This window comes from Falco cherrug, assembly GCF_023634085.1.
Source record: "Falco cherrug isolate bFalChe1 chromosome W unlocalized genomic scaffold, bFalChe1.pri SUPER_W_unloc_1, whole genome shotgun sequence".
NCBI lineage: Eukaryota > Metazoa > Chordata > Aves > Falconiformes > Falconidae > Falco > Falco cherrug.
In genome coordinates this window covers 7592417-7617543 of record NW_026599288.1, presented here as the reverse complement: position 1 = coordinate 7617543, position 25127 = coordinate 7592417, and the positions used below count along the sequence as shown (strand labels likewise).

At 49.3% G+C, this 25127-nt stretch overlaps 1 protein-coding gene across 5 annotated transcripts in view; it reads right to left on the bottom strand.

Moving 5' to 3' along the window:
* The window catches only part of PAX5 (paired box 5), a 151214-nt gene that overhangs the window by 16865 nt on the left and 109222 nt on the right, over positions 1 to 25127 (bottom strand). For 4 of the 5 annotated variants that reach the window (XM_055700252.1, XM_055700255.1, XM_055700251.1 and 1 more), the window contains one exon: positions 9731 to 9817. In XM_055700252.1, the coding sequence (XP_055556227.1) occupies positions 9731 to 9817 (87 nt within the window). Of the gene's footprint in view, positions 1 to 5429; positions 7612 to 9730; positions 9818 to 25127 lie in introns of all 5 variants that reach the window. The other variant, XM_055700253.1, reaches the window with a different exon arrangement.

The window sequence follows — 25127 nt, the reverse complement described above, 5'->3', positions numbered from 1 at the left end:
AAAGTTAAATCACCTTGCTTGTTAGGCACTTAAGAATGTGAGTCAAATTTGCCACCACTATATACAAAACAGAGCAACTATTGTTTTTTTGCTGTTGGCTCAAGGACATGGCTGTGAGGATTTTGATGGTATGTGCTGCATGGATTTTAGGCGACCCATTGCAGCAACATGTTAACAAAATCTGAGAAAATGTCAGCCTTTTTGGCATCCATTCACTCAATTGGCAGTATTGTTTGTTTGCTATTGCCTTGGTTGCCGTCATGTTTGCAAGGGCCCTGCAGAACATGACAAACCTGGTACTAGCTGTTCAAAAAACAAAAAGGGGGAATTGTTGGGGTCTGCAGCGGGTCTGCAGACAAGTTAGTTGACTTCAAAGACTTAGCCGTGTACCTTTAAGACAGCCACAAATTGTCAGGTATGTAAACAGGGTGTGAAGAACCGGAACTTAGAACCGCAGCATACGGGCACCTACAGCAACAGCAAATAGCAAGCAAGAAGGACACAAAAACGTATCAGGGTCTAACACCTGCACTGTCTAAGATATATAAATAATTTGTATAAACAATAAAGGCCATTTTGTCCGAACCCAGCCACGCAGACATAGTGTTTCTTGCATCACCACACTTGTGCTGCGTTTTGTTCATCTCTGAAGTCAATACAAGCATTTGATAGTTGAAGTGTCTTAGGTGCCAGCTGAGATAAGGCAGGAGATCACAGAGGTGAATATCGCAAATAAGGAGCAGCAGCAGCAACCGTATTTGTAGATTGAAAGAGGTGGAGATCTACAAGGCCGCAAACTGAGAAGGTTGCTTGGGCCAGAGTGTCAAGCAGGACAGCCCTGGGAACTTAGCTGTGTCTGGCAGAGACTGTAATATAGAGGGCAGCTCCCACCAAGGTCTGTTGTGGGCTCTTCCAGGATAAGCATGCCGTGGAGCGGCTGGACGTGGAGAAAGTGTACCACCCTTTCATTGCTGGCCCTTACAACAAGCTGGTGAGGGAGCTCATGCAGGACACAGGGACGCGCATCAACATTCCTCCACCCAGTGTCAACAAGACGGAGATAGTCTTCACCGGAGAAAAGGAGCAACTAGCCCAGGCTGTGGCTCGAGTTAAGAAGATCTATGAGGAGAAGGTACGGATGGTCCATAAAGCTTCCCACCTTCCCCTGGCACCTGCTCCTAGGCACTCTTCCCTTCTTGTTCTACTTTTGTGCATCCCTCTGTTGCATCTGGCTCAGCAGCCCTTGCAGTACACGACCCCGAATCTTACCGTTTCCTCACTTGGCGGAGTGGGAGCTGGGCTGATACTATCAGGGAGGTGACAGATTTCTCGCTTTTCTGTATCATGGGAATTAGCAGGCCACCAAGAGCTCCCCTGGCTCTTGTTCACACCGGTGCTACTAAGGAAGGAAAGAAGTGTGAAGTCTACAGGGGTGGCCAGCTGATAATTGTTGAGGGATTTTTAAAGGACCGAGGACATATGTTACCATTGTCCAGGTTGGACAACCCAGGCCTGTTAGTTGAAGCTGCAGAGCAGTTTTAAATTGTCCTGGGAACAAGCACTGTGAGAAAGAAAACAAGCTATGCACAAACAAGAAGCCAGGTGCAGAGCAAGCCCTGGGAACCACGGAATCAACACACTCTCAGCGGCACACTCTGATCAGGCGCCTGCAGCATGCCCACCAGTCAGCAACACGGACCCCCACGTGGCCTAGAGACTTTTATCCAATCACCTGTGTGTAAAGTTGTGTGAGGGGTCGGTTTAAGTTATAAATATGACCTGTTTGTTTAATAAAGTGAGCACGGCATGTAGCCATATTGGTGTGATTTTCATGACTTGGCCAAGGCTCCACGGGGGACCCTCTTCGTCCGGCGCCCGAACAGGGAACCATTTATTCGCTTAAATGCGGTTTAGCTTAAATGCTGTTCGCTTAAATGCGGAAGTCTCCGTGCATCGGACCCGAAGGGCAGTTGTCCGATTAGGGAGCTGGAGGTCGGAGGCGGGTGGAACCTGGAAGGTGAAAAGCGGAGTCCAGAGTTCGGTGTAGAAGCTGCAGATCACACCCCCGCTGGTGGTAAGACCGCGTAGAGTAAATCGCAGCAGGGCTTTCCGCTAAGTTCCTCTCTATGAGAGGGGGGGAGGCACTAAGGAAGACCGCGTAAATTGCAGCGGGGCTCCCCTCTGATTTCCTCTCTGTGAGGGGGGGGGGCACTACGGAAGACCACAACAAGTGCGGCAGGGCTCTCTGCTGATATCCTTTCTGTGAGAGGGGGGAGCTCTGAGAAGACCGCGATGGAATTAGACGCGGCAATTAAACTGTTAACTGGCATCCTCCTTGGGAGAGGGGAGGGCGTTAAAGAGACAGAAGTGGAGACCTTAGTTCGCTGGTCACAAAAAAGAATAAGATCCCCGAGCCCGCGTTATTGTTTAGTATTGCGGAATGGAGAGAAGTGGGAAATTGCCTCTGGGATACTACGATCGAGGGAGGCAAAGAAGGAAAAGAAGCTAAAGTGTTAGGAGCTATGTGGCAGTCGATAGTTAACACTCTGGAAATTATGAAGGTGGAAAAAAAAGTAGCGGCTTATAAAAGTAGGCCATAGAAGCGCTGGGGAGAGATGTGTAGAAAAGCCGGTGGAGCAGAAGGGTGATTCACCTAAGCCTTCTCTCTTGGCTACACTTTTCGGAGTTGGGCATACTCGTCCTATGAAGGGTATGTCCGCCCCTGCGTGTTCAACGGTGCCGGAGCTTTTAGATAAGACAGCGCACAGACCGGGAGTTCCTCCTCGGGAGCCTGCGGTAACTGAGCCGAACCCGGAAGAGGCTGCCGAGCCCCCCCAGGAGGGCGGGGCAGCGAGTCCTGCTGCACCAATCGGAGCTGTGGGTGGAGCAAGACCAAAACGGAGGGTGGTGACAGCTCCTAGGTCACATCAGGGGGGGCAAAAGCGCCGTCCGATGACATACCCTCCTCTTCCTGAAACATCATCGGACGAATTTGAGGAAGAAGGCGGGGAGAAGCCTTGTGATAACAATACAGAGAAATCCTTACAGGAGGTAATAGATAAATTAAGAAACCTGGAAAAGCGAGTTAAAATGAACCTGCCTACTGCTTCAATACCTGTAATTCCTCCAGTTAGCCCAACTACCCCACCGATGCTGAACTCGAGAAAAGATCCAATTCTACAGCGTTGGTCTGGTGTTATTCGTGATGCTGTTTTGGAGGGTGATTGGCAGGTGACCAGTTCGTTAGCTTGTCCAGTACTGGTTAATAACCTTGGTGCACAATGGGAGCTGCATGATTGGAAAATATTGCAACAAGCAAAGCAAACGGTCACTACTCATGGCCCGCGTTCAGAGGCTGCACGACAGATCATCCAGTTTATTTTCACAGCAGACGTTCTTTCACCTGCTGATTATGCTGGACTTGCTTCCCTGTTATTGACTCCTTCTCAATATTTAATGTTTGAGAGGGAGTGGAAGAGACTAGCCGTAGAGGAAGCAAATAGACATCAAGATCCAGATATAGGAGATCCGCTTTATGGTATACAGGCAGATATGTTAACTGGGCAGGGACTTTACTACGCAGGTTCAATTGCAGTATCCTATACAAATGCATCAACTTGCTCAGACTTAAGCACATTGAGCCCTTTTGTCTGTGCCAGACAAGAAGAAACCTGCTTCCTATACCACTGTTCATCAGGGGACAACGGAGCCCTATGGACAATTTGTAGACCGTTTGTCTGCAGCATTAAGGACAATTCTGATTTACCTTTGGACCTGCAGGAACATTTGTTCTGCACCCTCGCCTTTGAAGGGGCTAACCCAAGAACAAGGGAGATCTTAGCAGCACTACCCCAAGGAAGTCCCATAGATGAAATGTTGATTAGAGCTACTCGAGCTGAACAAAATAACCAAGAGGCTGCCTTTACTGCTGCGTTGAGGGAGCAAGGGCATATAATCGCAGCAGCCTTAACAAATCATATAGGTGGACATCGAAGGGGGAACAATGGTAAATCAGGATTTGGTATTTGTTATCGATGTGGTGAATCTGGACACGAGGCGTACTTGTTCAAAGACTGTTTGGTGTCACAAATGTAACTTAGATACACATGCTACTGCTGTTTGTAGATATAACAGGTCAGGAAACATGCAGCGCAGCGCGTCGGGTCTACACGCGAAGACACAAGTACAGGCCCTACCAAAGCAGATGAGAAATGTGGTCTCTTATACCAGCGCATCCCACCCACCCGGGGAAGCCTCGGGGTGGACGTGACAACCACAGTAGATGTAACTTTGAATAATAAAGAAGTGACTTTAATTCCAACTGAGGTAAAAGGACCTTTGTCTAACGTGAATTCTCCAGTTGGAGGACTTTTATTAGGGAGATCTTCAACAGGAAGGCAAGGAGTAGTTGTTTTACCTGGGTTAATTGATGCAGATTTTATGGGACATGCACAAGTTATGGCCTATGCATTACAACCACCGGTTAATATTCCAAAAGGAAGTAAAATTGCTCAAATACTTCCTTATATCAGCCTTGTTGCGCATTGACAATCCTATGAGCAACTCAGACAACAAGGCCAGCCATCTAAGATGGGAGGAGAAGACGATTTTGGCTTTACCGGACCTGAGGTGTGTTTCACATTAGGCTTTAATCAAAGACCATATCAGAAGATTCAGTTGAAGAAAGGCAGTAAGCAAATTACTCTGGAACCTCTATTAGACTCCGGGGCAGATGTCACCATCATTAATCAACATCTATGGCCCCAGAATTGGGAACTGCAAGCTCCTATCACCCAAGTGGTAGGAGTAGGAGGTGCAAAAGCCCCGAAGCAGAGTAAAGACTTGATTACACTGCAGTTTGAAGACGGCCAGGCTATTGTAATTCGGCCATACGTAATGCAACTCCCACCCACATTATCTGGGTTGATTGGACGGGACGTTTTGTCACAATTGGGACTAGTTATGACAACTGATCAGCATTTTGCGCTACGGCCACTGATCGGCAGCCACCCATACTGAAGATCACATGGTTAACGGAAAAGCCAATTTGGGTAGACCAGTTGCCAATGACAGAAGAACGGCTGCGCATTGCTGAGGAATTGGTGCAGGAACAACTGAAAGTAGGTCATATTTGACCTTCTACAAGTCCTTGGAATACTCCTATTTTGTGATACCGAAGAAGACTGGGAAATGGCGACTCTTACATGATCTACGGAAAGTTAATGAACAGATGTTAGCAATGGGAGCATTGCAACCTGGTCTTCTAACTCCTACGATGATGCCTCAGAATTGGCAAATTGTCGTGATAAACCTGAAAGACTGTTTCTTCACGATTCCCTTACATCCTGACAACACGCAAAGATTTGCATTCACTCTGCCATCAATAAACCGTGCCGCTCCAGCCAAAAGGTATGAATGGGTTGTCTTACCACAAGGAATGAAGAACTCTCCTACGATGTGTCGGACTTCTGTAGATTGGGCACTTGTTCCAGTACGACAACGTTGGCCTCACGTCCTGCTCTGTCATTATATGGACGATATTTTATTGGCTTCTGAACAAGGGTTTTCAGATGATCAATTGAAATGGCTTGTTAACCACCTTCTATCATGTGGTTTGGTGGTGGCGCCTGAGAAGGTTCAACGTTCGGCCCCATGGAAATATCTAGGCTGGCTCATCTCGGATGCTCAGATCGAACCACAGAAGGTGACCCGTACTACACAAATAAGTAATCTGCATGATGCTCAAAGGCTTTTAGGAGATCTACAGTGGGTTCGTAATATAGTTGGCCTCACTAACGATGATTTGTAACCGTTCCGATCCTGGTTGCATGGCACCGAAGCCAACAGTCCTCAAACTTGCTCACCAGAAAAGCGGGCTGCCCTAGAAGTTGTGTCCCACAAGATTCAGACTGGCTGGTGTGGTCGTCGAATGGCAAATCATCCGTTATCCTTTTTGGTTTGCAATGTTACCACTTCACCTTTTGCCCTTATTTTGCAATGGCAAAAGAAAAAGGGGGAAAATACAGCGATCATTTTAGAGTGGTTGTTTTTGCCATTGCAACCCAGACATCGCATTTTAAGTTGCCCTGAAGCAGTAGTGGCCTTGGTGAGAAAAGGAAGAGACAGGATTGTTGAAATTGAGGGGACTGAACTGGCAGATATCAGTATTCCAGTCCGTGGTGATGATTATGGGTGGCTCCTGAGACATTCAACAGCCATACAGGAAGCCTTGATGGGCTATACAGGTGTTGTACACAACAGGCCAAAAGGACCTCTCTGGAAGATGTTAGAACATTACCAGTGGATTGCGAGACCGTTATGCTCAAAAAGACCAGTTGAAGGGCCAACGGTGTTTACAGATGCAGGACAAAAGATGAAGAAGGCTGCGTGTGTTTGGCAATTCGATTATCAGTGGCAGAAACAAGTGATCACCGGTGAACCATGGGACAACCTTCAAACCTTAGAACTGAAAGCAGTGTGTTGGGCGTTGGGAAGCTGGAACAATACACCTGTAAACATAGTATCAGACTCATTGTACATAGTTGGTGTAGTACAGCACATTGAAGATGCCTTGTGGAGAGAGACAAAGAACCAACATCTTGGTGAAATGTTTATACAACTGCGTAGTACCCTTCAACAGAGAAAACATGAATTTTGTATTATGCATATTAGAAGTCATCAGTGGACCATTGGGTTGGGCGAAGGTAATGCTAGAGCTGATGAAGCAGTCAGCTGTCTGGCAATAACTCCTCCAACAAATAAGTTTGAAGAAGCTCGTAACAGCCACGAGATGTTTCATCAGAATGCAGTCTTTACATCGACAGTATCAAATACCCATAGCAGATGCAAAAGGTATGCAAAGGCTTCAGTGGGTTTCCAACCAAAACACAGCATCCTTGATCAGCAAGATAGTTGCCAGTCGTGGCAAAACAAGGAAATAATCAATGAAAAGATCAACTATAAAACCGATCATAGGTCTCCAGTACTGTAAGAGAAAAGGATCTCATCAGCCATGCTGAGGAAAATTATGGCAGAAAAGCCAAAGGCACAGAAAACCGATCCCAATCAAGAAGATCTGGGGAAATGGGGACTAGGAAATCATGGACCTTTGCAGCATCAGTGTGGTACGATGCTGACTTCTAATAACTGCCTTTCCAAACAGACCACCGTTTTCCTTTTGGTGCTTCATGGACAGAGAGGTTTGTAAAGAAAGGGAATCCCAAGGTTCAGCTCGCTGAAACCTCACTGCCCAGCTCTTACATGGTGGCCACGGTGCATTCGAGCAGCACAAGGAGGTACAGTTACAGGCTGCACCAGCTCTTGACCAGCTCAGCAGTTCTTGCAGTAAGGACAGGAACAGAGCAGAACAGGCATTTCTACAACTACCCCTTCAGGAAACTCCATCACTCCCAGTTTTGAGACCAGGCTGAACTGGAATGGTAAATTCATCCTCAGTACTTGCTGAAGAACAAAAAAGTCCAATTTATTTTTCTTTTTGATGCATCAAAACTTCCAGTCCTGTAACTCCAAATCAGTGTGTCATTGTACAGTCAAAGCAATATAATGTTACCTGTGCAGTGACCCAGTTGGTGCCTACTGTAACACAAGACTCTGAAAATATTGAAAAAAAAGTATTTAGAAAGGATAAAACCCAGAAAGCCAAGAGTATAGATTTTGACAACTCCCGCCAGCAAAAAATGCCAGCATTGTTGTCATTATATTGTGAAACATTTCAATGTCAATAAAGCTGCAGTTTCTGAAGGAAAATGGTAGCATCCAAATCTTGTTGTCCTTGCCTCACTTAAACACATGCTCACAGCATGCTGCTGAGTAAATACTGCTGTAGAAATCCTCTCCAGCCCAAGGCGTGAGCCTTGCCACAGTAGGCAGTACACCAACCCTTCATCTTCGCTCATACCGCATGCCTCCCACACAGTCGAAGATGAGACACAATTTCCCCTCAAAATGGAAAGGAGAAAAAGAGGAAGAATAGGAAAAAAAGGGAATGGCACAGGGAAAGGGTGTCCTGGCAGCAAGTGGCTGGCTTCTGACCAGCCTCTGTCTTAAAGTCTTCTCCTGACCCAGACCTGTCCATCTCCGCTGGCTTCAGGCCACCACAGGGACATACCCTGCCCTGCACCTTGCAGAGCAAGCTCTGCCAGCATGCCCATCATCTCAAATGAAGAGCCAAGCAGGTCTTGGTGCAACCTGCTGCCGCCAGAGTCGAAGAGCAACTGCCTGTCCCTGCAGGGCGGCGCGGAGCTCCAGGCTGGCTCCAGTGCAGCGCTGGTGTGCAAGTCCTCCCCTGTGGAGGTGTGCACCCCCAGGGCAGGAGCATGGCGTGCGGCCCAGGAGCCTCGCCAAAAGCTCTTTCCTCCATGGGGAAGGGCAGGGTTGGGGCTGGGTTTTCATTTATTTTTAATATCATGACTGGTTTTTTGCTCGTTTGCAAGCAAAATCTGAAAAGCTACCCAAAACCTGGCTTCCCAGGCCTGTCCAGGCAGAGCTTTGCTACAGCAGCTCTCCTGCTTCCAAAGGAGCTGCAAAATTAGAAATGAAGGTAAAGCATGGCTCACACTCTTACCCTGGCTAAAGCATCCTCCCCACATGGCTAAGCCAAAATCCCACAGGCGCTGCCAGCTGTGGCCATGGAAACTGCGGGTTTAAGCACAGGGACTCCCCTGGCTTTGTGCAGCTATGCTCATCCATATTAGCTGGAGATCTGTCTGCTGATTTATGATGGAAGCGCTAACAAACCCTTAAATGTGGCACGGCAAATAGCAGCATTATACCAGCACCAGGGCATGAGAGGCAGAGGCTGTGTATTGCTCCCTGAGGATTTGTTTAAGGACAAGAACCATGATGAATACAGCCTGGGTGGCTCAATTACATGGGGACTCAATTACTTAAAACAAAGAAACTGGATGAAAAAAGTATGACAAAAATTCAAAATTATTTCGCTGCTGGAGGTCACATATAACAGCCCTGTCATCCATAAATCTGGAAATCTCTAAGGCATGCTACTCATGTGTTGAGAGATGACAATTAATTGGTATTTTACTTACCTCATCCATGCAAATTATGCAGGGAAAAATTCTAATTACTGCATGCTACATGTATATAAGGTCAAAGTGGGCCAGATTTTTGACAGTGGTGTAAAATGGATTATGTTTATCCTTCACATGAGGGCCATGATCCTGCATGAGCCACAGGGCTTCTGCCTCCCACTGCTTGTAGGGACCATGCCGGCATCAGTGAGGCTGCGCGGGCACAGCGGTCCCTTGCAGAGGAGGGATGAATCAGGCAAACACACAACTGGGGAGCAAACACAACGTGAGGTCAGGGAGAAATGCAAAGTGCTTGAATGAGCAAGGAACAACAGCACGGGGAACAATGGGGCTTGCATTCAACCGTAAGCAACCTGGCATCCCAAGTTTTGTCTGAACAGGATTCCTCACCCTCAAAAAAAAAAGGGGGATCATGTCTCTGGAAGGATTTTATGGGGCAGAAATTGGAAGACAAGAGGTTTGGGCACGGGTTTCGTGCTGGCAAAGGAAGCCAAGAGCATCTGTGCACCTCAGTAGAGACCTCCAGTCCTCCAAGCACAGGGACTCGGGACCACACCAGGACGTGCATCCTGCCCACCCCAGCAGTGGATGATGGCCAGTGGGTTACAAACAAGGCACGGCTTGCACCGAGCCCCTAAGGTTCAGAGGAGACAGCAACTTACCCAGGAGTCCAGGGTTGGGAAACCTCCAGGAGTCATTGTATGTTGAATATTGTGGGTGGCTGTATGGGCTCCCAGAAAACTCACTCCCTAAGGTAAAGAGAAAGAGACAAAATGAAAGATTATTTGATCTGAGACTGCAATTACCACTGTGGGGGAAAGGGGCTCATCAGTGCATGCTGTGCTCTAGTGATGGCCACTCTCTTTGAGCAAGGGCAAGACGGGTGGGCAATTTATTAAATAAATAGGGGCAGCCATCTTTTACATGTCCTTTTCGTGCTGTATCTCAGGCCTGCCGAGCAGGTTGGATTTCCTCAGGCAGCCCATGCTGCAGGAGCGAGACAGTGAGGAGGGATGGAGAAGACTCCGGGACACACCCACGGGGCTGGACTTTGCCTCTCTGGCCCTACAGCACTCGGGGCAAGAAACATAATATGAGGACAGGGCTGCTCAGCCAGCCTCTCTGCTGGCAGGAGAAGATGAACCAGCTCATCTTCTAGATACTGGGTACCCTTACAGGCTCTCCATGAGAACATGGTCTTGGTCCCAGACATCCATCCATCACTGCAACCCAAGGAAAAGGGATGCTTGTGGAAGTTTCAGATGGTTTTTAAACCCTCCAGACAAAGGCACAAAAAAGGCTCAAAGAGTTGCTGCTGTTTATCTCCTCGCAAGCTCCTGCTCTCCCCATCTGTTTGCTCTCTTCCCATCACCTCCTTTTTCATACTTCATCTGCAAGCTCTTCAGGACAGGGCCTTGCACCATGGGGCTCTGACCCTGGGCAGGGCATGCGGTTCCACCACCATGCAAATACCAACACTGTTGCTGATTTATTAGGAAATTTTCCACAAATGACGGTTTCCTGCTCTCCTCGTTCTTCCTCCTGTCCTTCTCCCTCTGCAATACAGAAATACACGCACGCACAACACAGCACGGCAGGAGAGAAGAGTAGGTCTCCTACGGCAAGAGGAGAGGGCTGCCACACAGCAGAAAATGCTCACTGCGACATTTGCCTGTTCTGGTCCTCGGCACCGGCATCTCCCCTGCCCCATACTCGGGGGGCTGACTACCCCAGCTGAGCAGCACACCCTTGATGCCAGATCTGCAGCTCTCCTGGGGCTCAGCACCGCCAGCCGGTACGGTCCACAGACCTGTCCTGGGGACCTTGTCTGGGTCCCTGGGACCACTGAGGCGAGATGCTGGCCCCAGGGGAGAGGGGATGATGCTACAGTGACCGGTGGGATCATGCTGCCTGGCAGGGGGAGCTCTTGGCTTGGCTGTACGGTGGGCTGCAATGGCTGTGCGGTTCCTAGCAGCCACTGTGGCCACCTGCAAAGGTAGCTTCTGCCAATACAGAAGTAACACAGATCGGTGTCAAAAAACAGGCTGGGGCCCAGGGTAGCTCAGTCTCCACATCGTGCTGCTTCAGTAAAAATAAGCTGCCTCTCAGCCTATACCAAAGGATGCCAGCAAACACACTGAACATGCTGACAGCAAGAGCTGCCCACCACTGGTCCGCTCCAGGGGGGTAATTAATACCCCTTAGCCCTTGAGACCCACAGGACTGAACCCACCAGCCTTGACCAGCTGTCTCTCTCCCTGACTTAGTGCTCACAGACAGGGCAGTAAGATGAGCTCTGAAGCCAGAAGCAGCAAATGCTTCCACGCTCAGCACACCTTGCTGTGTTGACCACATTTCTTCACAAGCTCAGAGCAGATTTTCATTACTGCCTCTAAGGAATGGTATTAATGAACCATAAGCCATGGAAAATGAAGCTGTTCCCAAACCTTTCTTGTGGGTGAAGTACATCCTATCTACATTTTATCTCTGTTCCCTGACCTTATGGGTGATAAATGACTCGAGTAACCAAAGGTTACCTCCATTACTGTGCTCACTCTTCTACAGTGAAGCATGGTGAAGACGGAGAAGCCAGAAGAGATGTCAGAAGCCACACAAGGTACCAGAGCCACTGGCAAAGGCATCCACATCACCCTCCGCCAGCTAGGGAGCAAGTTCCCTCCTGTACAACGCAGCAGCTTCTCTCTGGTCCTTTCTTCTGCCTCCTCACTGCCACACTTGTGGCTGCCTGCTCAGGCAGAGCCCTCTCTGCTCCCCTCCCTGTTCCCAAAGCCCCTCACCTTCCAGTAAGTCCCTCACCCAGCTCTGTCCTAACAGTGTTCGCCCAAGCCTGCAAAGTGTGCGGGCAGCAAAGTGGCTGGTAACTTCATGGGTGAGCGGTTAAGACCTTCCCCAGTCCCTGAAGGCTCATGGCCAGGTCCTTCTTCCAGCATTGCACCACACAAAAATCCCTTCATCCTGTGGCTGCCTCTTTGATGGGGAGCAGCTCGCACACCACCTTCCCCACTGTTTTCACTTCTCCCTTTCCACAGGGCAGTGAGAAACACGGAGATTTAGCCTTGGTTTAGTTGCACGAAACGGTTGCACTGGCTGACCGACATGACACACGAAAGCTGATGGCCACGAGTCTCGCTGCCACATCCTCGCCTGGAGCTGTGCAGTGCATGGACAGAGGGACAGAGCAGACAGCACAGTTCCCAACCCCTGCCGTGGGCTGTTTGCACAGGGTGTGCAGAGGAGGCTGCCCAGCTCCTCTGTGCATCAGGAACCCCCCAGGCTTTGAATGAAGCTCATGGCGAGCTGCTGTGTGCCTGCCAGAGCTGCACCCTGGGGCAGGGCACACATACCCACCCTAGATCCGGACAACCTCCATTTTCAGCCGTCCCGCCACCCTCCCTCTCTCCTCTTTGCACCCACCGCTCCCCTCTCCCATCCCCCTGAGGCTGCAGAGTCCCAGTCTGTCCCATGCCGATAGCGTGCACACCGCTGAGCAGGCGGCAGCGCTTTCTAAATGCTCATCAGTGCTGCGGCAGGGCTGCGGGTGGGAACCGGCTGACATTTCATTGTTTCATCCTCTCCTGCCTTGCTCTCCTCCCCCACCATCCCCACTGCCCTCCTCCCCACACTCACACACAGACACACATCGTGGACCCTCTCTGGGGGATGCTCCAGTGCCTGTCAGGCTGAGGCTTCCAATTCTCTGTTTTTTATGCCTCAGTGGTCAGGGTGTCAAGCTCCTGCAGTACAGACCAGCCAGGAGCTCGAGGAGTCACTGAGCACCATCAGCTCGGTGACAGTATTGCTTGCTTCTTAACATACTCTGCATATCCATCAGCCCTGCTGAGGGAAAAGGAAAAAAAAAAAAAAAAAAAAAAGAAAGAGGGAAAGAGAGAAGGGGGGCAGGAAGGAAAATGAGAGAAAAGAAATATGGGAGAGGGGAGGGGAAATGAAGAAGTGGGGGAGAAAGTCTCAAGCCCTGCTACTACCATCACAGCACTCAGGCAGACAAATGGTACAGCCGTAAGTGAAACTAAGCTAGAGGAAAGAACGCTGCATGAATACCTCGTGATTTCCAGCTGATATCCCAAGGTCCATCAGCTACACTTCTTGACAGCACTGCTTAGTAGCCAGCCCTCGTCCCATTCGAAAACGCAACGCATCAGCTACCCAGGGGCACGCGCACACGTGCAGAGCGTTGCACACACTTGCACAGCGCCTGCCCGCACCGCAAGGTGGCAATGGGACCCATCCGTCCTTCATGTGAAATGGTAAGCCCCCTCCTCAATAATTCCCGCGTGGCTGAGACACAAAGACACCAAACCAAGGGCTTCTGCAAGAGTTAGCCCACCTCTCGCCACCAGACCGGACTCCACACTGCCACAATGCTTTACGTGGCCACAGCCCAAACGGGGTCAGGCCCTTCCGTCACCCCCGAAGGTAAGAGATGCAGAAGGAGAGAGAACAATTCCCTGTATTGCTGCTGCTACAACACAGCAGCAAGCCCCAGGAGATGCCCTCCACCCTGAGCTGGTCGGATAGAGGCAGAGGCCCCTTGCCCACAGGGAGAGCCCCAGGGGGGGCTGCAGACAGAGTCTGACAGTAGTGGATTGACCCCCCCGCTGCAGGCAAACAGCAGATACCCCATTCTGCAGCACTGCACTGTCCATTCTACAGCATTTCCTCTGGGGGTTATCAACTCATGTTTACCAGACTGGTTTTAAGGTAAGCTTCCTGCATGTCTCCTTTGTGATGTGCACAGAAACTGAAAAGCATGAGCTGAAAAACCTCAGGAACCAAGAAATGAAGAAAGAGACTTCACGGTGTCTTTCAGACTGCCATGGCTTTAGAGAAGTGCCCCTGAGGAAAATGGGAGAAGATGCTTCTGTGCAACGGTGCTGGACTTGGGACTGGAGGCTGCTGGGACACTTCCTCACCTGCTAAAAGCCAGAAGGATGGGGCAGATGCTCAAAGCAAGGCCAGTTTTGACATAGACCATGTCCAGCCAAGGCACAGAAAGCTCCCACGGACAAAGCCTAACCACTGTCATTGCACTACCACTGTTCACGGCACAGAGCATCCAGCTGTGATCCCACCAGGTAGGACAGCACTAACAACCATGTCCTTTAGCCTTGTCTTCTTAGGACTGTGTGGCATTTAACACTGGCAGAAACCAGCAGCCTAGTCAAACACAGAACATGTTTGTTACCCAGCTGCTGGTGGTACTTCTGGACTGAAATGCAAATTCAAATAAATACTCAACACAGAGGTTTTATATGTCACTTCCAAGTTCAACACGTTGCTCCGGTCCCCACAGTCTCAGAAAATCACATGAATCACAAGCTCCAGAGCCAGTATAGCTCAACCAGAGCCAGCTACATGAAGGCAGACCTGTTTATACACTTTTCACTGCATTTTGTCACATATCAGGTTTTTGCAGCTGTATTTGGGACAGGGAGAAGCCACTGGGACCCTGGAGGTGAATGGCTGTATCCACATGACAGCTGCAGGTAATCAAGGGTGCAGGTGATCAAACATGCCTTCTACAACCACCATGCGACAGCTCCTGGTGAGCACCGGCTGCCACCCAACAGGGAGAGCAACCACGACCCCGTGGCTGTGCCGTCCCTCCTGCCGGACTTGTCCCAGCTGCTGGTCTTCTCCACCAGTCCCCATTTGCGGGGTTATTTTGCTATCCAAGCTCCAGGTTTAGGACAGTGTCTTATTTACCCTTCTATTTGGCAGAACATTCAAACAAACCAGGAGAAATGGCGTTCGATAAACGCAGCTACATAAGGTACAAGAATGGGAAGCTGTGAGACAAAAATCAGTCTGGACAGGAACAGCAGCACCGTGCCCATTCCTCGTTAGGGTCCCAGGTAAATTTAAAAACAACCTGATGTACCTGTCCCTAAGTTGAGTTCCTGCAGATGAACCCCTCCCCCCCCAGCCTGACCTCTTGTCACAGGCTACAGGTGTCTCTACCTTTCCTTTGCAGCAAAGGACCTTACTGTAACTTTTTTAACATTCTCATGGCTTTTATTTGTTCTTGAGCATTTCCTTTTGTGGAAGGAATCAAATGGATCACAAATTTCTTCCGCAAATTCCAATAACAATCTTTACCCTGATAGCAAAGATATGCCTGACTGCATGAGGAGCAGGGCTAAACGCTGCGCTGAGCCACACAACTGCACCCAGGCGGCCTGCGTACCGCTGACTTAACACCACGGAGGAGCAGCTATCCAAACGCAGCCTTGAAAGATGTTACATGGAAGTCAGGTGTGCAGTGGGGCCAGGCGTCATCTGTGCTGGAGGTCGGCATAAGCCAAAGGAGAGCAGCAGAAGTCACTTCTCACCATACGCCAAACACAGCCTGAGGGATTGTTTTGTGACCCAGCATCCCTGAGCAGCATCCCATGTGAAGTCGGAGTGACAAACAACTGTGAGAGACCTTATAAAAGAAGGGAGATGCTCTGGCCTCTCTGCAGAGAAGAATGGCCTATCTTCCCCTCAGTAAAGCAAACTTGCCTCTCCACACCACGCGCTGCAGCAGCTCAGGGCAAGAGAGAAAGGAGTCTGCAGCTCACAAAACTCACTCCCTTCGAAGTCTTCCCCATGTACAGGGGAGCTGGGAAACACCTCTCAGTGAAAACTTGCTTTCACACAAAAAAGTCATTTCACACCACTAACACACTTCTGCAAATCTGTGACAATTTTGTCAAAATTCTTCCGTTAAAAAGAGCCCTGGGTTTAAACTAATTCTTTTTCATCTGTTGTTTTCCAAAGAAATATCTTCTTTTTCTGTTAAATTCAGAGAGATGGTAAGTTTTCAAATTGAGTTCAGTGAGGCTAAAAAAAAAAAACCAACCGAAAAACTCAAGTGGAAAGCAAACTGTCCTAAGTAATTTTTATTGTCATTTTTGTTTTGACTGAACTTTGGACTTTCTTGCAATTTTAACAATCATTGGCAAACAGGATCAGTGGGTTATTCTGTCCTAATCTGTAACATTAGCTGCATTTAACCTGGGGAACTAGAAACCCAGGGCACACCATGGGTTGACCACCAGTGATCTGCCAGGTCTTATCCCAGACCCTCATGTCTTCTTCGCCCACAAAAGTCCCAGGACAATGATAACTGCCTTCTGCTCCACGGACCAAGCACACTTGGTTGTTAATTTGCCTGCTCTAGATCAAGCAGTCCACGTGCTACAAAAAAAAAAAAAAAAAAAAAAAAAAAGGCACTAAAAGGGAAAAACTGCCAACGTACAGCCCTACTGAAATACAACATGTAGTTCAGGAACAATGTCCCCCCTGGGAAGAAGCCAAGCAGGAAAATACACTATATATAGCGAAAGCCTCCCATGTTCTACCCAATTTATTTCCATGAAAATACCAGGGTGATAACCAGCTAAAAACGCAGGATTCAAAGGCCGGTCTTGGGAAATTTTGTCAAGATTGGATTCTCAGAAACCGTGCCAGCACAAGTCACGGGTCCAGCCCGTGAGGACGATCACTGTTGCCATGAGATCCCCCTGGAAGGGGGTGGCAGCCTCGCTGGGGAGGCCATACGTGTGTCTCAGCTGTGGATGCCCACCCCTCAAGCCTGGCTCCTGCCAGGAAATGTTTCCCAAGGGGGACTGAAAAAGGCCGTTTTGGAAAGCTCTTCAATGAGAAGGTTTCAAAAAACAGGGTACTGCTTTTCGAATGCACCTGAGATCCTCTGCATCAAAATGGGATGCCGTTCCCTGTCTGTGGTCCCTCGCTTACCTGGTGTTGCATCCAACAATTTACCTACTCCCACAGGAAAGAAGCAAATAAAGCATTAATAAGTGGAAATGGGGAAATGCTTTCTGTAGTACAATGAATATTTCCCCTCTTTTTTTTTTCCTTTTTTTTTTTTTTTTTTTTTTAAGAATCGAAGTGGAAGTGATAGATTTCAGCAACAGACAGCCCTCACAAATGATTTTCAAGCAAAACTTACACAAAATCTTCACTTCTTGATATTTAAAAAAAAAAACCAAACCAAAAAAGAACAAACAGCGAGTTCTTAGAGCACTAAGCCCTCTGCCCATGTTGTTCAAACACAATACAATAAAATTTTGTCACAAATTTCATCCAGCTGTAGCCAAGACAGAGTCCCTGGGCCTGGAAATGTATTGCAAAAGTCCAGCCAACCATGAGTACATGGGCACTCACAGGATCTCAGGTAGTCCTATTAAAGCCATATAATTAATTACAAAGGGTCTGGAATGCTCACTGAAAGAACAGCCAGGAAACGTGGCAGCAACTCTTAATTAACCATGGCCAGCAGTGTGAGCAGCACTCTGCTTCTGCAGCTAAGCACCTGCAACACCCTCCTCAAATAAACCTGAACAAACAGTGAAATAACTTTTCCTCCTTAAAGCTCATTTCTCTCCTTAATTCAGGAGGAACAATCAGCTGGCTGTAACCCCAAAATGCTTCCTAGAACCTCCCTGTTCAATTATCTACAGGCACCATCACAGCAACCTGCCTGGACAGCCGAAGTGATGCTGGGGACAAACTCCAGCTGCAAGCCGGGGCAGGGTGTCTGCTCTGTTAGCGGGTGGGGTATCACACACGGACCCCCAGCAAGGGCACCAGGGAGCCTGCTGCCACCAGCACGCTCGGGCAGCGTTTCCCCAGGATGTCAGGGAACTGCACTGTCAGCAGCATCTTCCTTCTTGGGAGCACCAAGGTTGCACAGGCAGAAATACAGCCCGTGTGCACGGACAGACACACACCGACACAGAGATCTGCCCATGCACAGGTGTGTGCATGCTCTTTACACCTGTAAGGAAAAGCAGGCTTGCAAATCCCCCAGTAAATCCACTGGAAGAATTCAGCGGATCAATAGATCAGTTATTATCATCATCGATGACCCCTTCCACCAGTACACTTAACTCACCAAAGGCACATCCCACTTCTGTCTGTAACATCCTGAGTCACCGATTAACCCTTCGGTGAACACTCCAGCTGCAACCATCACCCACACTTTCATGTGTGTGAGGTCAAAATGAAAACTAGCCCGTGCACTGGCTAATTTTTCCTGCACATCAGCCAAGCAGAAGTTTATTGCAGTTGCAGCTGGAAGGCACTTGGTCACATTCAGATATCTCTCCAAAGCTCCCAGTCCCGTCGAGACTGCCAATTAACTTCTAATGAAGGCTGTATATAATCCTATGATCACCCAGACTGGACAGTATTTCCCCCTTATTTTACCTTTATATTAACTAGCACCCGCTCAAAGATGGGCAATTTTGTTTTAAACATTTCTAAGTTGTCATATTTTAAGAAAACCGTAACATGCAGATTTTTGTAACGCTACCTCATTTCCAAGAAGCTACAAGGCACAGAAATCCCATCAATGACTAATGAGTTGTGGGTTAAGGTGGACGTACCTTGCTGTGAAGTCACTGTACTATTCTCGACCCGTGCTGCCTGCCATAAAATTTTAATGCTGCTTCTGACATATTTATGAAATACCTCACCTAGTCTTCGCAGGGTGACAAAAAAGATTTACATCCACAATTACTGCAAGCACATAGGTTTTAGCTATGCACTTTAAACTTTTGTACACAAAGGTATTTAACTTTAATACAACAAAGGTAGGTGGTGCCACCAAGCAACCATATTGGAACTGCATTAGGAGAGATTTATCTCCCTGGACCAGGAGGACAACTGCCCGACTCATCTGCACAGGAGATGGCATCGCAATTAATACGATGAGGAATTTGCCCCTTCCCTCTCCCAGCTCCCCCCTCCAGGAGCCATCTACCGCCTCTACCAGCCGCTGGCATGCAATCTGTTGGGACCCTGGGCAGACCTGGCAGCAAGAAGCTGCGCCGCCGGCAATGCCAAGCCCCGCCAGACACGGTCGCCATGTGCACAGCCCCACCGCCAGCGCTGACGGCCACAGAGATGGTGAGTGGCACCGATCTGTCGCTTGCTGCCAGTGCTCGTCCCAGCCCAGCTCGCTGCTGTCCCCAAACGCAGTCTGCATGGCTGCCCGTGACCTTTGCAAAGCCCCATCTCACCCTGTGCCCCGGGAGGGCGTCATTTCATCCTGTCTGCTGTGGGCTGACCAGTTGGTAGCGCAGGTGGGACTAAAAGGAAAACTGTCCTGCAGAAAATACCAAGCTTGACAATGCAGTTTCATCCCAAATTGATGTAAAAAAGTGCCAAGAAGTACCTTGTGCGATTAAATTCTCCAAACTACGTAATGGAACTGTTGCATTTGTTTCAGATGAAAATATTGCACTCTGTGCTTCATCCTGACTTTAGCCTCTTTTGTAAGTTCAGCCTTCATCATCATAATGTAACGTGTAGTTACTTCCACGAATTACACAAGCGATTTAGCCAGTAGAAGAAGTAGATACAACATTATGAGCCATAATAAGATAGCTACAACGTGGAAATTGTGAAGTCTGGAAATTAAGCATTTTGGTAGATTGATAAACGTACTTTGCTGCTGATGTGGAAGCAGTCTTCAATTATGTGCAAACACAGGTGTGAACAAAGGTAGGAAAGTGTCTGCATGGATGAAGGAGCATCCTCCCACACTGGCATCTTCTCAGGCATCCTGCTGGTGTCCCCATCCTCGGTGACTGTGTCAGACGACGCCACAGCTCCAGCTATGCTGGGTGACAGCCAGGTCCTGCCCTTTCTGCTGAGGTGTCAGCACCTTCGACAGATGGAGAAGTCTCTTGTCCTTGTGTAAACCCCCTGTGTGGATGAGCACTTCTGGCTGAGCTGCTCGAAACCTCAGCATCTCAGCTCTTCTGCCTGCAAGACCCGTTTTTCAGCTGGACTCTAGGATTCAGCCACCTCTGGACTGGGGCTTTAGCATGTCAGCAGGGTCTGCTTTCCCCCTCTGGTTCCTTCTGCCCTGGGGAGCTTGCGCAAGCTCTGAAGTACAGAGACAGCCCCAGCAGAGATGTCACTTCTTCTTTCTGACACCAAACACAATGCAAATGAATGCCTGAGTGACAGAAGACAGATAATTTCTCACTTGATTTTCACAGCACTGCTTTGGTTTTACACCACATCCACGTTACAGTCATCCTTTTAATGCAGAGAAAAAACATGTCAGCCAGTCTCAGGTCAATCTCCAGGAGTGCGGCAGTTCAGTCCTCTGGCAGGACGGATGCTCTGCTGGCAAACATTTTGTAGCCAAAGTCATTTCCAAGTAATGCAGGCAGCTGCTTAGCCTGTCCTGATTCAGCTGAATTGGTCAAAAATTGCGCTGAGGAAGAAAACACATGATGGGGAAGGGGTGAAGGATGGAGCATCTCCTCCCACACGTGGATCCCAAGTGGATGCTTGATGACACTGTGGCTGCCGTGGCATGTGCCCAGGGGGTACCCACGGTTCCCCACACATCCCGATAGCCCAGGGCACACCTCCAGGGAGCGGGCTCCCTTCAGTAAATGTGCAAGATCAAAGACTTCTAGGGCTGAAGGAGGCTGGTAGGAGGAAGAGAAGACAGGGCCGGCATCCTCACCCTATGCCCATGCCTCTCACTGGCACAGCAGGCAGCCCTTCTCCCATGTGGGCACTGCTTATCTCACTGTGGAGTCCATGCACACCTCTCCATGTAAGTAAAATGTCCATGGATGCTTGGAAGTCATTAATTCTATGACAAACCGTCCACGTAGCAAACCAAGTTTTGCCGCTGCTAGCTGAGACTGATGGGACTTGGTGCATCTGCTCCTAAACAGACCTTGAGTCAGGACCAGAGTGCTGCTTTTAGTCTTTTTACGTAGGAATTAAGTGGGTTATATTTAAATTTCCCAGCTTACTCTGCAGCCAGTGCAGAGCCCGATCCCGAATCTTCTGCAGTCATAGCTGACAGATGACTCGTTCGCAAAGAAAGCGTTCCAGTGCCTTATCTGCCGCTTGAAATAAGTGAATGTATCTTTCTTTCTGGAGACTTCTCACTGCCCCGTCTGGGCTGTCCCTCTTCTCCTGGCACAGCCAGATAGCCCATGAGCAGAGCACACAGAAGACACGTCCTTGGAGGCTTTCCAACCCACACCCCTCTGGGCAGGGATTTACACCTGCCCGACATGGGTCCACACACGAGTTTCCCAACGCCTGCACTGCTTCCTACACTTTGACAGCCTCCACTTTAAAATGTGTTTTCAGAGGAAAGTTCTGCCATGGAAATGAGGCAGTCCTTTGAGCACCTTCCTTCACTTTTACTAAAGGCACACCATTTTGCCTAAAAATTTTCACTTGATTTGGTTTTCTTTCCATTACCGCATTTTATTTCCTTTTGCACTGCCTGCATTACATTGCACCGCACTGCATTGCAATCTGCTTGCAATTGTCTTGGAATCTTCACTTGTTTTGATGAAGTCTCAATGTGTCCAGAAACTCCTGGAAAGAGAATACTTAATTCTCAGAATATTTCATTTCAATTTGTGCCGTAGACTGTTCTGAGCACTGGGAGTTTACCGCAGGGCAGATGTTCGATGTTCATACTGTCCGAACTGCAAGCAAACTCCCTCCAGCAACCATCACACAGAAAGCAAGCGTCAGAAAACAAGTCTACAGCCTGAATTCATAAATAATGCTATGCAGGAGCAAACCCCTGCAAAAAGACTTCTGCACAGGTCATCCCGCAGCAGCAAAGGGGAGGCTGCAGGGAGCGGGCAGCACCTGTCTGCGGGATGTCATCTCCAGTGTTCCCGTGGCTACATAAATGCTGGAAGCAGAAGACATCCAGTTCATTGCAGGGCAACTTGGAAAGTGCTTCCTAACACCATGAGGCTGGGCAGATACTGCCCTGAGCCAGAGACATCTTCCAGTATAAGCAGAAATCCAGGCTTGGGGTGACGCAGGAGAAGCCACCCTTCCACGGGGTGCTCAGCGTGGGCAGCAGGTCTAACACCCAGGAGAAAAGAAACTGCATCCTCCGCAGCACCCACCATGCAACTAACCGCCAGGCAGCTGGGCTGTAGAGCTCGGATGTGACGGGAACAGAGACTCTGCTCCCCCATCACTGCCACCAGCTGCTGCCTTTGGGGTGACACCACGCGCTCCAGTGCAGCAGGAATACAGCAGCCACATCACACTCCTGCTCGAGCTGCTTTCCACTCTGCTTACTTTGGGGATCTCAGCGCTCGCTCGTAGCCAAACACAGTTTGTCAGGAAACTGCCTGATTTGATTCTGGTGGTTGGGTTCAGCCCCCAGCATGTGAGGCACAGAGCTGCTCCAGCACCTGAACTGCCTCCGGCAGCTGTGACGGATGCTGAACACGCCACTGTGCTCAAAGCTCCGGCAACTTGCTCTTTGGAACCGCGATGCTTTTGTAATCTCCAAGTTTTTTAAACTCTGGGCACTGACGTAACACAAGGAGGCACAAGTGTAAAAAAGCTGAAGGCTTAGAAATGACAAAGCATTTTGTGTGCTCCCACGGCGTTGCTACTCCGGTCTGAGAAACTTCATCATAAGCAAGTGGGCTGAGTTCAGCCCTGCAAGCACAAGCTGATCCAGGCCAGCTCTGATCATGCTTTCCCGTCTCAGTGGCAATGGCTCAGGACATCAGGCACCTTTAACTGGCTTTTCAATGCTCTGCTTCACTAATCCAAACCTTCCCCAAACCAGAACTAACTTAGACCTCCCAGCTTTCTAATTACAATTAGCTTTTTCTTATTGTGTTTCCACCAACGGACAGATGTCAATAACAACAAAAAAGCAGAGCAAACAGGAGGGGACCCACAGAGGGTAGAGGATGCAGCAGCGTGCCTCACCTGTGGCACACTGTGCCCTGGCTGGACACCACGTTCTCATGGCCAGCTCACTGGGGGCACATCATCTGGGGAGCCACTGTCACCGTGGGTTTTGAGAGCCAGGCAGGCAATGATCTATGAGGAATTCCTTTGTAAAGCTGTTCCTGCCTTCCTGGAGGAAGAGGACGGTGGTGCAGCCTGCGGCCCCCCGCACACAGAGGGGACATCTGGTGGGCCCAGAGGAGACCTTAGGAGCTGCCTTGGGGGGGGGAATGGACCCTGCGTAGGGTGAGCTTTGCCAACCGGCCCCATGCTGGTCGGTTCCCAATGCCAGGCACTAACTACAGGGCTAACGCAATTAGCGATCAGAGGGCGAGCTTTTAGCATATTTCATGTACAAGCGCCTCAGCTTTAATTTTCTGGCTCTGGATGTTTTGGGGCAGAGACTCATGCTTGTTGCTGCTGCCAGCATGACGGGACTCAAAACAACTGGCTTACAGGGCACAGAAGAACGTTTGGTAACATTAAAAAAAATCCCCCAAAACAGCTGAAAAAGGCTTTTTAAACTCTTGCTGTTTCTTTTATAATCACTGCGACTGCTTAAAAGCTGGGCAGCACATCAGACATGTAACACTGAATGAACCGTCAACAAGGAAACAGCCTGTCTTTTAAGCTGCTGCCAGTCTCCTTGTGGGTACTGGCAAGGTCCTGCGATTTCCCCCCTCAGAGACGCAGGATGGTGCCCTGTGCCGTCGGCTGGGCACCCCAGCCCTCTTTTCAGGGACGGACACAGCGCTGCAGGCAGCAACCTCCTGGTGCCAACAGCGTGCTCTTCGCACGGTGCGACACCCTCCACAACGATGCTCTGCGAGCTCCGTAACCGCAGCCAAGCCAGAAGTCCTGGGCAGGGCTCCAAAAGAAATGACCGAACAGCCCCGGCTTCCACCCCTCGGCATTAAACACCCCCCGCCCCCCCCCCGAAAAGTGGCACTTTTTGCCACAAACCACAGGTCAGACCTGAGAATCAGCATCTCAGCAGGGCACTGCCCTGTCCCACCGTGGACAGCATCGCTCAGCTGCCAGAGCCTCAGCCCCCAGTGCTGTCCTGGGGTGGGGAGGGGATGGTTTCAGCATCGAGGTCTGGCTGGAAACTGCCCCCCCACCCCCCCCCACCCCGCCCCCCCGGCATTGCCACGCGCCGCTGCCGGCTGACGCGACTGATTGATTTGACTGAAGGTAGCCAAACTGTCACTCAGGAGGTGCCCCCTTGGTACCTCTTCTGGATGGATCTACTTGAGGGTGGGCTTGCCGGAGCCGCTCCTGTCAGGGATTTCAAAGGGAACAAGCGGCTGAATGCGGATCTGACAGCTCGGCCGAATTAGGGCTATTTGCATGCTAATTTCCACCGTGCTTAACTCACTGGCAGACCTAGAGCGAGAAGCAGCCTCTGCATGTTTGGAACAATGCTTGACTGATCTAGCTGCGTTAACGAGCAAATTATGGTAATTTTGTTATTACAAATGCATAGAAATTTCCAAAGAGTGGAGCAATACAATATGTTTTCTCTCCTCCTCCTCACTCCTAAATACAGACCCTTTTGTTTATACACACTTTGCCTTGCTTACTTATGTTTAGATAGGCACAGCATCTCACCTCGACAGGAGGAGGCAGAAATTGTGGCTGGAGCAGAGGGAGCCTGCAGAGCAGACCGGACTGGCTTTGCTGCGCACGGGACACTTGGGACTGCATCCTCAGCTGGTGTAAAGCTGGTGTAAAATCCTCAGCAGCACAGAGCCATGGCAGTCGGGGGTCAGGGCTAACTGACCCCAGTTGAGGATCGGGTTGTAAGAGGAAGGCGGGTTTGGGAACAGAAGATCCAGAGTCTGTTGGCTTCCCAACATTTCACCTTCTTGCCCTCTCTAGTGTAATTTCTAAATCAATTTAATGAAATAATAGCTGACAGCATCATATTGAAAACAATATAAATTTTATCTATATTCTGCGTGAGCATGGTAATTACATTCCAGAGAGATGAACAGCAAAACATTTCTCCAGGCTTCCAAGATGCCAGCAGAGCCTCATTCAAAATGTACATGAGCAGTGGATAAATGCATACCATTTACTTAACTGCTTCATTATTAATTAAGGGAATCATTTGTCAGTTGATCTGCAATGTGGTATTGCCCCCAGATATTCACTTGCTCCATCATATGTGATGAAACTTCTCCAGGATTTGCCTTCCAAGATTACAGGAGGGTGGGGAGGCACCTTTGTGGAGCAGCCCTAGAC